The sequence below is a fragment of the Heliangelus exortis genome, chromosome 1, assembly GCF_036169615.1.
Source record: "Heliangelus exortis chromosome 1, bHelExo1.hap1, whole genome shotgun sequence".
Lineage (NCBI taxonomy): Eukaryota > Metazoa > Chordata > Aves > Apodiformes > Trochilidae > Heliangelus > Heliangelus exortis.
The window spans coordinates 151,773,608-151,786,632 of record NC_092422.1 but is presented as its reverse complement, the minus strand read 5'-3'; the positions used below and the strand labels follow the sequence as shown (position 1 = coordinate 151,786,632).

General features: G+C 34.7%; 1 protein-coding gene across 1 annotated transcript in view; it reads left to right on the top strand.

Moving 5' to 3' along the window:
* Nucleotides 1-13,025, top strand: part of PLCZ1 (phospholipase C zeta 1) — a 41,056-nt gene that overhangs the window by 12,511 nt on the left and 15,520 nt on the right. The window contains exons 4-7 of the mRNA XM_071733026.1: nucleotides 621-765; nucleotides 3,096-3,248; nucleotides 10,796-11,023; nucleotides 12,129-12,285. Coding sequence (XP_071589127.1) covers nucleotides 621-765; nucleotides 3,096-3,248; nucleotides 10,796-11,023; nucleotides 12,129-12,285 — 683 coding nt within the window. The remainder of the gene's footprint in view (nucleotides 1-620; nucleotides 766-3,095; nucleotides 3,249-10,795; nucleotides 11,024-12,128; nucleotides 12,286-13,025) is intronic.

The window sequence follows — 13,025 nt, the reverse complement described above, 5'->3', positions numbered from 1 at the left end:
TTAGGTAAAATACAAGAAATGTTAAGGTAGTAAGAAGAAAAATATTAGAAACCTAAGACTTTTAGGGGCTGCCATTAACATATTAAAATGTAAACCAGAGTAAAGCTAAGGCATTTGAGAATCTTTACCATTCCTTTTAGAAATACAGTGGGGTGAGAAAAATTGAATTAGGTAAAAACCAAGGATAACCTAATTGTGTAAGTTGGATGCTATTATTTCTAAGCGTAATGTCTCTCAAACTTGCAGAAAAATATTGGAGTAGTAATAATAAAAAGGCTCTTTCAAACATTTCTTCTTCTGCTTTAAGCATAATTCCTAAGTTCTTTCATTTAAATATTTGATCCTTGTTTGTAGTCTGTTAATGAAGGCTATTCAGTTAATTCATGTTCCTACTTAATGCTCTAGTAAAGTTCATTACCTAACATGTCTAAGATAATCAACAGAAAATATAGCCCTGTATCATATATATGATTAATTTTGTAAGACTTCTTTTCTTTTGTGATTAAAAAAGTAAAGTTGTTTGTCATTATTCATTGTGCTTGTAATCAGAAATACAACAACTTGTATTAGAAAGTATGGTATCTTTCTATCATAAAACTGTTTCTCTTGTTCTTTTCAAGTGCTCTGGTAAAAGGATGTCGTTGCCTGGAAATTGACTGCTGGGATGGCTCAAACAATGAACCTGTTGTATATCATGGTCACACTTTAACAAGCAAAATTACATTTAAATCTGTAATTAAAGCAATAGACGAGTATGCATTTTCGGTATGTATAAATATATATTATATACACACACATAGGTATGTACACACATATTTTGATGATATAAACAAAACTTGATGAAGTTAATTCAGATGATCTCAGCTTCTTAGGTAGAATTGTCATCTGACACCATTCGAGTAAGAAATGAATACAGTGAACAACTACTTCAGAATCAGTCTGATGTTGTATTCCCTCTTTATATCTTCCAACTTTTTAAACTTTACTTATTCCTCTAGTTTGTCTTATATCCTATACTTAACTTTATGAAGAAGTTAAGATTATAGCTTGAATTTGAAGTTCACTCTGTTTTCCATTCCCTCTCTTTTTATTTTGAACTCAAGGCCTAATAACGTGAGGTTATAATCTACTGATGTCTTTTTACCAGACGATTCATGAGGGAAATGTGCTGTCTCTCTATCTCTGTCAGAGCTGTGAAATCTGGAGAGTTTTTGGCACTGTCTTACTCTTTTCCATAGGTTTCTGTCAAAACTCATACAAGGAAGTCCTGAATGGCTGTTAGGATAAGCCTTACATTCAGGATAACGTTATGAGTGTAAACAAATACAAAAGAAAACATATAAAAATAAATATTTTTATAAATACATATTTATAAATTTCTCAGAGTCAAAGAAAGCTATATTTATTATTTTCTGCTTTTTATACAAAATGTAATTAGTCTCTAATTTTGAAAGGTAATGTAAACAAAAATAGAGTTTTATTATATTGTTCTTCACATCTTATTAGGCATAACTCTTCTGTTTTTGTTAATTTACAGTGGATTGTACCTAACTACAATACAAAATTCATTTAACTGGCACAAGTTAGTATCAGATTAAAAAACCCACACCAATAGCTAATGCTTAGCACAATCTGTCTCTCCAGGGTAAAGTGCGTTTCTATTAGGAGATGGTAACAAATGCTCAGAGAAAAGTGTAAAAAAGAAGGCAAACATAAAATGATATTTCCCTTAGAAATTATCAGTTTAGGTCCTGCCCAAACAAAGATTTTATGTAGAGTATTTGTTAATAATAGCCACTGGTGTTACTGACAATTTAGGAGATTCATTTATATAGTCTTAATAGACATGCTTCATTTGAGCTATTTTTCCTCCATTTCCCATGTTTTACCTGTTTTGAGAACTGTGATAAGGTGTAGAGACTCCTAATAAAAGCCTGCAAGAAAAAAAAAACATAGTTTTTTTAGGCAATGATTTCTGTTTTGCTTTGTTTATTATTTTTTTTTATTGTCCTTTAGAATAGATTCCAGCCACTAAAAGAGCTAACATTATACTATGTCAGAAGTAAATTTAAAGGTATATGATTAAGTCAAAGCTTCCAAGTTCTTTCTAAAGGTACACAAAAATTGCAATAATTTTGTTTTCTATATTTCTTTGTCCTTATTTGCCCTTATTGAAACTATTGAAGCTTGGTCATTGTTTCTAAAAGATTAATCTGTATGACAATTCTATGTCAGAATGAATTAGAAAAGGAAGAGTTCTTGGGAATAGGAGATATTGTGCTTGAAGACATAAAGATTTCTTTAATTTTGAAAAACATTGATGTTTGGGAATTCAGAATGTTTTCACTCTCCTTTAAAATTAGCCTAGATAATTTCTTATGTTTTAGTGTGTCTGGGAGTTTTCACCCCATCCTCCTTTTTTTGGCAGCTGACACTGTAGCTCCTCTTTTTCCTTCAGAAGTTAATTTCTTGACAACCAGTGTTTCAGACACCTAGTAGTTCCCTCATCCTACTTCAGAAGATCTGCATATAAGCTGAGTCATTAGCGCTGTGAGAAATTCTGTATTTGCTTCCGGTTTATACTCTGCCCTGTGAAATTTAATCAGCCTGAATTTTGGGTGATTTAACACTTTTTTTCTCTCTGTTTTATTTATATCCAGCATTAATCAGTGTGTTAATTGCATCTGATCAATTATTTGCAATGGATTATTGCACAAATACACTTCAGTATGCACTTTCCAAAGGTTATAAAAGCACGGGTATTACCTACTTTCCCTAATGAAGTGTTTTACCCTTAACTGATTTTAATTTGATTTCCCTAGTTGTTTTTTTTTAGTTCTGTATATTTAAAACCCCCTTAACCTCCTGGTGACACATTTTTTTCCCTCCACTTTAACTGAGCTTCCTCTTTTCCGTAAATATTGTGAGATTTTTTCCTTGTGTTACTTATGTGAAACAGCTGACCTATGTTCTGAATGCTTTGAAAATAAAGGAAAATACAGATGTCCAAGGGGACTTTTGTAAGATATTTCAAGAAATCAAGTAATTCTCCTTTTATTTACTAGTAGTAAAAAACCTTTCAATTATACTTCCAGGCATCTGACTATCCAGTTGTTCTGTCTTTGGAAAACCACTGCAGCCCTAAGCAACAGGAAGTAATGGCAGAGTCCTTAAGTGAAATTCTTGGTGAAAAACTTCTTTCTTCAACAATTAGTGATGAAGTGGTTACTCAACTGCCTTCTCCTGAGGTAATAACATTGTAGTTTTCTCTGTGAAAAATAGGGCAGAAAATCTCAGGTGTGTAATTTTTTTGTGTGCTTGTTTTACTTGTGTTCTTTTTTTCTTTTTTTTTATTTTTAAAATCTTTTGAAAATGAATTTATGAAAATGCTAATCTGTTGTCTGAATTAGACTTTGTGCAGTATTGAAAAAAAAATGCCAAAGAAACTACACGAAAAGTAATGGGTACAGAAAAAGCAAAAATTAATCATGACTATTGACATGGAAATTGCTTAAAGGAAAACTGTATTCAGTACAGTACTGAAACATGTATCTGATAAAAGCCAACATACTAACATTTCTGTAAAGCTTTACATTTTGCAGTTCACATCAGTCCAACTTCTGGTGCTTTGAATACATTAAAATTTTTATTTTATTAAAAAATAAACAAAAAACCCCAGAAAACAAAACCAAAACCCCAAAACCACAGTTAAGTTTGTGGTTTGCAGTTTATTCGATGTGGAAACATGGCAGCTGTAGTTATGTGTCTTTTTATTCTGAATCATATTTACTAACACTGAATAAACTTGCATATTCAAAGCTGAGTAATGACACTGAAATTACTTAGATTTTTTAAATGCAAACTTCCTTAATATGAATTAAGTCATCACAGTGTGGTTCATCTACAGGAGTTCTGTGTTGAAGAAAGGGTATTCTAAACACTGAAAAGAGCATCTGCCTTCAGAGAAGGCAGATTTATATGCACAGAAAGACTTGCCAAACATTGTTGAGGAAAGTAGTAAAATAGTACTGAATCTGACCACTGAGTCTGAGAGCTATTCAGACACACGATTAATTTAATTTTGGAAATTTCAAATAACTGAAACATTGTGTTATAATGATGAGCTTCAAAGTTTATGTTGTCTTCCCTCCCCTCCCTACTCCTTCTTCCCCCTCCTCCCTCCCTCTCCTCCTCTTGTCTCTGAAATGTGGCTTCCAGTCTTTAAGTTTTAAAAGAGGAAACAACATATAAATTTAAAACCAAGATGCTTTAAACCAAAATTTTAAAATCTTCCCTGTAAACATATTACTGTATCTGTTTTCTGCTATTATTTTTTTTCTTATATGGAGAAAATTTCTTGAAATTTAAGTACTTTATTGAAATGGAAAACTGAATTGACATTTTTTTGTCAGTAAAAATGTTGATGGAACTATTTCATTGAGTTCTGTTAAGGCAAAAACATTCTTTCTTTTTTAGTGCCTTTCTCCATAGCCTGAAAACTAATTTTGAAAGAAATTACTATGAATAATCTATTCAAGGGAATTAATGTACTTGCCTATATGAGTACTTTTACTTGCAAAATTCTTGTCACATATCTGTCTGTATTATATTCATACACAACAAAAAGAGAAAGCTTTGAAATCAGCTCCCATTTTGAAACTGTCCTATGCAGCTATCTATATTTATATATGAACCTGTATCTTTCCTTGAATGTTGAAAAAAATATAAATAGAAAATATAAATTTTGCCTGGATTATTGGCTTTTTTCTTAGCATGTTTTGTTCAATATGTTTTTAAAGACTGTTCTAAATATTAATTTTAAATTATGATTTATTCCATGTTAATTATTTTTTAGTTACACTGTCTTATACTAAAGCAAAATAAATATAGGAGGTAAATTACTTATATGCTAAAATATTTACTTTTCTTGATTATAAATTAATATTAATGTCACACTAAAGTAGCTCAGTATTAAGATGAATATACTTCAAGTCACTTTGCTATTTGTGTGTGTATGAATTTAATTACTATTACTTTTACTTTCAAATTAAGGTATTTGGATTAGAGTTACAGTGCTTTACCTCCATTTCCCTTACAATTTTGGTTTCTTTCATCATCTTCACCTACCTTTATTTGAGCCCCACCCTTCTCCTTTCTCGCTGGATCTTAGCCAGGAAGATGGAATGATATGAAGGGTTGAGAGTCTCTCACTCTTCATTCAAATGAACAATAACCATAGAGACACTTTTTGCAATACACTCTGTTAGAGAATATTCCCATTAAATAACCCGAGACCCATTTGGCGGCCCGTCACTAGTGGTGTCCCCCAGGGATCAGCATTGGGCCCAGTTCTGTTCAATATCTTTATGGATGATTTAGATGAGGGGATTGAGTCCATCATCAGCAAATTTGCAGATGACACTAAGCTGGGGGGAAGTGTGGATCAGCTGGAAGGCAGGAGGGCTCTGCAGAGGGACCTGGACAGACTGGAGAGTTGGGCTGATTCCAACGGGATGAGGTTCAACAAGGCCAAGTGCCGGGTCCTGCACTTTGGCCACAACAGCCCCATGGGGAGCTCCAGGCTGGGCACAGAGTGGTTGGAGAGCAGCCAGACAGAGAGGGACCTGGGAGTCTGGATTGACAGGAAGCTGAACATGAGCCAGCAGTGTGCCCAGGTAGCCAAGAAGGCCAATGGCATCCTGGCCTGGATCAGGAACAGTGTGGCCAGCAGGTCCAAGGAAGTGATTCTGCCCCTGTACTCAGAGCTGGTGAGGCCACACCTCGAGTCCTATGTCCAGTTCTGGGCCCCTCAGTTTAGGAAGGACATCGAGGTCCTGGAGCAGGTCCAAAGGAGGGCAACCAGGCTGGTGAAGGGACTCCAGCACAGATCCTATGAGGAGAGGCTGAGGGAACTGGGGGTGTTCAGCCTGGAGAAGAGGAGGCTCAGGGGAGACCTCATCACTCTCTACAACTCCCTGAAAGGAGGGTGTAGCCAGGTGGGGGTTGGTCTCTTTTCCCAGGCAACCCTCAGCAAGACAAGAGGGCACGGTCTCAAGTTGTGCCAGGGGAGGTTTAGGTTGGACATTAGAAAGAATTTCTTTACCGAGAGGGTGATCAGACATTGGAATGGGCTGCCCAGGGAAGTGGTGGATTCTCCGTGCCTGGAGATATTTAAAAAGAGACTGGATGTGGCACTCAGTGCCATGGTCTGGTAACTGCAGTGGTAGTGGATCAAGGGTTGGACTTGATGATCTCTGTGGTCCCTTCCAACCCAGCCAATTCTATGATTCTATGTGCCTCATATGTCTTTAAATGAAATGTGCATACTTCTGTCCATCAGGTCCTCTGATTGCCTGTGTCACAAAAAGTTACTAATCACTTGGTTGTCACCTCTTTTGTTCATGACCTGTGCTATTACTTGTGCTAAAGACTTGTTAGGTTTTTTTTTTTTAACCACTTGCTCATAGGATACCTCAAAGGTTTAGCTCTGGACAAAGCAGTTCAGGCCTCCTGTCAGAGATTTCTTTGGCAAGGACCTTCAACACCCAGCTTCTCCCTGTCACATGAGACTGAAACATCATACTTCTTTACAGAGAAATCCTCCTCATCTTGCAGCCACTACTGTTTTTCCTAGTTTTATTCCTCCTATGAAGGTGAATGTGCAGCTCAATCAAGGGTTCCTTTTGATATACACAGCTCACTGTTCTTCAAGATCTGAATGAAAAGGTGCCTTTGTTTCTACATGAAATGGAACACCACATAATTTCTCCACACATCACAGAGTCGTTTTCCAATTACAGGTTCCTATTTAGATCTTAAATTATATTTGACGTCACTGACTGGTGCCAGAGATCCCTGATGACTGCACCAGCACTCCTGGATTATGGTGGTATAAGGTGACAGAATGTGGTGTCTTGTGCAGCAGTTTGTAGAACTTAGAAAATATCCAGATCCTAGAACTGAGATAATTATTTACTTATCCTGTCTGAATCCTTTCTCTCTAATGGATTTGACAGATACTAAAAGAAACAGACTTCAACTATAACATGCAAAAAAATGTAAACACATCGATGCTTTTGATGAAGGTTGTTCTTCAATTATTTTGAATTGTAGTATGTCAAAGTACTTTCTACTGCTGGTATGATATACACATGAACTACTTAGGAACTTTTTATCATTTGCAGCTTTCCTAACAAAAAATTGCAAAGAGAGATAGATGCATTTTTAACTGAAAGTGAAACTACTGTTATTTTAGAAGTCATCTTTACCACACAGCTGCAAGGCTATTTACTACATTCTGGTGGCTCAGAAGAATTTCTAGGCACAATTGCCTAGGTTTCCCCGTGGTTATTAAAGCCATGCTATCTAAATAAAAAGACCTTTGTAATAATCTCCATGAAAAAGACTGAGAGAAGGTCTCTAGTACATTAGTCTCTCTGGCATTTTAAGTCCTACCATTAGGGGTAAAACCACCTGACTCCATACCTAGGACTCCTGCTTCACCTTTGTCTTCACCTCATCTACTGCTTTTCCAGAATAGTCACAGTTTTCTCAGAATGCACCTGCCTGGTACCAATGTTTTTGACATGTAGCTATAACATTTGAGAATATGTCTTAGAGATTCACATCACTACTGCAATTTCTTTGTTCTTCTGTAAAAACCTATTTCACTGAGAAACTTCCAAAACATGATTGTACCTGGCTGTCTAATCTCTGACAAATAGCTTCTTACTGACTGTCTGTAATGTTTGACAGAAGGGTAATAGTTTGATTAACCTGTGGCTATATGATTCAATTTTCAGTCAAATCTTCAAATTTCCCTTATCTTTGTAGAGTTTTATAGCCTTATTTTCTTATTATTGTAAAAGTAGGACATGAAGATTTTCACTCAGGAATTCAAGATCAAGTCTGCTTTACCATATCTAATGCCTGTTGTTTCAGTGATGAAATTAATTCCTAATTTTTTTAATCTAACAAGTCATATATGCAAATGTCTCGACCAAGTCTTTGCATCAGAAATATCTTTGCTTCTTAGCAAGTCAAAGATCTTTCCAGTCTACTGTTGCTTTTCAATCTGTTTACAGCATTTATTGTTGCCATGTTGAAAGCATAACAAGTCTGGGTGATTTCCTCAAAAATCAGAAAAACAGTATTGTTAGAAAATTTCTGGATTCTCTATAGGTTCTAGTGAGAATTTACAGAAATCTCATCTGATTTATGCACTGCTTCTGGGCATTGTACTTTACAGTCTTTCAAATGAATATGTTTTGCCCCAACATGTGTTGAACAGGTCACAATCACTTTTTAATGGCTTCCCCATATTGTAGACAACTTCATAAAGTAATTAAAAACAAAGGATTGCCATACTTTGTCTCATCAACTATATGGGTCTTAGGTTCATAGTTTATTTACTGTATAAATATCAGATCCTTCTTTTGGCAAGGTATCTTGCTGGAACATTCAGCCATGGTAGGGAATCTGTATATGAGGTCCCTGACTACACCAAACTAACTATCCTGACCAAGCTCTGATCATCTTTCTCAGTTAACACCCTCTGGATTCCCTTCCCATCCACCCACCAGAAATTCAGTTGCCTAGGTGAAACATTATCTCTGATATAGCACAGCTGTTTAGCCTTGAAGCAGACTGGCAAACAGCTATATTCTGAGCAAGAGTCCTCATCTGGGGCCTGCATTTAATTATGCAAAAGTTTAAACTGATCTCAATCTTGGCAAGATTTTCAGGATTTGATGTTCCTCTTACTAAGCACCTATGAGCTGGTCAGCAGAGAAGAGCAGGCTAAATTTAAATAGAAGATATTTTTCTCTTTTTAGTACTCATGACCCAGATCCTTGGTTTGTTTTCTCCATTTCTGAGGACTGAAATTTACTCCTCTTTACATTAATTGCAGTGGTCAGTAGGTGAGTTTGCCTGATCCATTCCAAAGTGCTTTTGATTTTTGTCTTGGAGTCTTGTATTACTTCAGCTGTTCTGATTTGTGTTTGTACTTCACATTAATTTGAATGCTGATTTAGTACAAGAACTAAGGTTTGTTTATTTAATTTTTAAAACATTTTTTCCAATTAATTGTATTTGACTTTTGTTTATGCCAGTGTTGAAGAACCATTACACTCTAGGGAAGATCTGTTTTAGTATTATGTATTTTTTTGTATTATGTATTATGTACATTTTGTATTATGTATTATGTATGCTTATATTTTATATTTAAGGATATAGTAAATGCATTTTTTTAAAAAAATTTTTTATTTAAACTAGAAAAGTTCCAGTGAATATTCAGACTTTGAGCTCATTATCTGCTTAAATGATTTAGACATTAGTACAAAAATATTCCATATGTTCAACACTTCTGATTACCAAGTAAATTAAAGAAACCGAATTCTACATAGTCACTGATTTTGTAACCATACCTTTGTCACAAGTTTTTTTGAGATCTCTTGAAGTTTAGACTTAAAATCTGTGGTCTTTTTTCAGTTTATGGTTCACTTTAATTGAATTGGCTTCATAATTATAGGAAAACTCTCTGGCCCACAAAATTTCTTCTTACTAGAGTATTTTCTATTAATATTTTTGATAGCAGAGCTGTGATTATAAAATGTTATATTTATAGAAAAAAAAAAGAAAAGAAAAAGAAATGTTTGTCCTACTTCGGGGCATTTAGATCTTTGTGAAGAGTTCATAAAAACAATTTTAAAACCTTACTTCAAACATCATGACTCATTTTTGTATGATGACATAGACTGTGGTCTTTTTCAGCTTAAAGCAAGTTTACACATAGGAGGCAGTAATAGACCTAGAGAGAGGTGTTCCTTCTCTCATATACAAGGTCTTTTTAGATTTCCATAATTAAATCTTTGCTAAAGATAACAAGAGACAAGACCAAAAGTGGATAGAATAGCTTTTAAATTGAGAAATACAAAGAGGCAATGGAAAATTTCGAGCTCTTTAAAAATGTGAGTAGCATTACTCACATTAAAGCCCCTTCTAAAAATATCACAGAAAAAAATGAGTGCATCAATAAGAAATGAAGGAAATGTTAAAGGGCACTCTTATTCTAAATCACCAGTGCGGAGACACTAATCAAATCTTACACTAGTGTGGCATTGATAGATATTAAGCATAGGATATTTCATTCCACTGTCACACTGAGAAACTACTTATACAAGATCTGAAGTGATAAGGGGATTATCAGCCATGGAGATTGCCATGTAAATCAGTGGAATGTCTATTTCTTTGCCTTTCACTCTAATTTCTATTATAAAGCTTTGAATTTATATATTTTTCTATCAATCACCCATACTTTTCATATTTAATTAATGGATAACTTAAAATGCAATATTTCAGTTATCTTTTATTTAATGTGTAAGTATTTTTTTCTTTTTTTCTGTAACCTTCTTAGAAATAGAGCCTTCCTTTTCACTAGTGCTTATGAAACTTAAGGAATATTTTTGTGGATCGCTTAAGCAAGAAACTAAGTCACTGGCAGCTCCTGTGTAGAAAAGTAGAGATGAATGTCAGCTACGTAATAGCTGCTTTACTATGAATATTATTTAATAAATCTAAGTGAAATATATACTCATAGGACGTAGGTGCACAGAAGAAAGCCATCTTATTAGAAATTATAACATTTAATAATTTTTTTTCTTACATTCTATATTCGGGAAGCCCATTCGGGAAACATGCCCATTTAAAAAATGGGAAATTATACCTAGATTTTTAAATCTACAATTAATCTTTACATAATTCTAGATACTACTGTGTAACCTTTTTTCTACAGGCATTAAAATTCAAAATTCTGATAAAAAATAAAAAGATTGGAACACTTGAGGAAGGTATGTTCAGAACAGAAGAAGAGAGTCGTGGTGAGACAGGGGAAATTTCTGACTTTGAAGAGATGTCTGATGAAGATGAGACTGATGATAAAGCCCCTCTATACACAAGCAGGGACTCCCAAAAAAGAAAAAGTGAACATAGAGGTTCTGCTCCACCTCGGAAAAAGGCAAAGGTAACTTTTGTTTCAATTGAACTTAGAAAACACATAGATGTGAGATAGCTTATTTAAAAAAAAAAAGTTTTCTTAATATAGAGGCTCAATTTAGAAGGTAGGCTTTGAAGTTACTTATAACAATGTATTTTGAAATATTTTCAGGTCAAGGTTTCAGAATTTTCCTGATTCTTACAAAACACTTCAGACTGGTGCATATTTTACTACCCAACTAAAAAGAAACTCTTCCCTGTTCTCCCATCCTAAACTGCACCTGCATTTTTCATTTCCAAGATTTTTACTTGTCTCAGATACTCAATACCACAATAAATCTAAAATAAAGTAGTCCAGCTGCTTGGTTGGTCTGAAGACCATCCTGTAATTACATCAATAGAACACTCATAGAAGTTCCTGCCAGAGTTAAATATTTCTTTCCCACAGTCCACCAGTCTAGCTTTGAGATTTCTTTGAAGAGTTCCCATTCCCTTAGTTTCTTCTGTTCTGGATTTGAATGAAATTGGGTATAGAGTTCTGGTTGCACCCAAACATTATTAAGCACTTAAAATAGGGAAGGTATTTTTACATTTATCATATAAAAACTTAACATTAATACTATTTCTGTAAAAGAGTGTAAATATTGGATGTAATAATCCTGTTGAGGGTCAAATTGAACTTTTTGTTTGTTTGTTTGGGTTTTTTTGTTTGTTTTTTTTTTGGTTTTTTTGGTTTTTTTTTTTTTTAAACCAAGTGGTAATCTATCTGAGTGAGAATATTTATTCTGAGGTCCCATTCTATTCTCTATTGGAGGGTGAGAGAGCATTCGGATCCACATTCCAGATGCCCTAGTGATGCTGTTGGCTTTGGCTGTGGGAAATGGTAAAGCTGTCCAACAAAACACTGCATTAGGAAGCATTGGAAGGATCTCTCCATTCACCCTATAACTACTGTGGTGAACTCTGGGGTCAACAAACTTAGTTGTCTCTGATTGGATCACCTGTCACTATCACAAGTGATATCTTAAGTTCACACGTTCATTAATTATGACACAAGTTCTTCTGAAATGTTAGTAATAATAATAAAATTGTGAGTTTTAAATTATTTTATTATTTTACACTGTGACTATTAGGTGAAGAAGATAAAAATTGCTTTAATGTTGTCGGACCTTGTGATTTATACCAAATCTACAAAGTTTGTGAGCTTTGAGCATTCCCTAGCTAATCAGAAGTGCTATGAAAATAATTCAATTGGAGAAACTCGAGCAAGAAAATTTGTAAAACATGCAGGTAATTTCTTTTGATTTAATAAGATAAAAGTCAAAATGTTGCTGTGGTTCAAAACTTAGGCATTGGAAGAGTTAAAAATTTATGAAACACACGCTGTTCGATTTTATTTGGTTATTTTTATGACACTGTTTTAGAAAAATCTTGTAATTTGCATGCCATTTATATATTAGGTTGGTTTTGTGAGGAAAATTGAAATTCAGCTTTGTTTTACTTTCATGTAGTTTTATAAGAACAAATGTTAACATAGTACCCAAAATGTATTAATACCTTTTGTTCCATTGTTTAGAAGTTATAGTCAATACTTGAAAAAGTGTGGAATAGATTTCATTCCCCATGTCTGGTCTGTTGTACAAACTGGAGTTGGTAATGCATTACCTCCAATTATTCAATGATAACTGCAGGTAAGAGAATCACCACTGATGGACTGAATAAACCCCATAGCAGGCACTTTGCTCCATCAGACCAGATCTTCACACCAGCCAAACTGGATCATTCAAAACCCATTCTCTGTTGGAGCATCTCCATTTCATGCAGCCAACAGTTTGCAGCCTCTGCTGTTTTAAGTCCAACTGCCTGCCAACAGCCTTAAGGCAGAGTTAAAAACAGAGATCACTGACCATGAGAATGAAGGCTGCCACGGGCTCATTCATTCAGGGCCAGCCCAGCTGCCATCCACTGCTCTACAAAGATGTTTCAATGGCTGGTTGGGTGAATGGTGCTGAACGGCATCAAAACAAGGA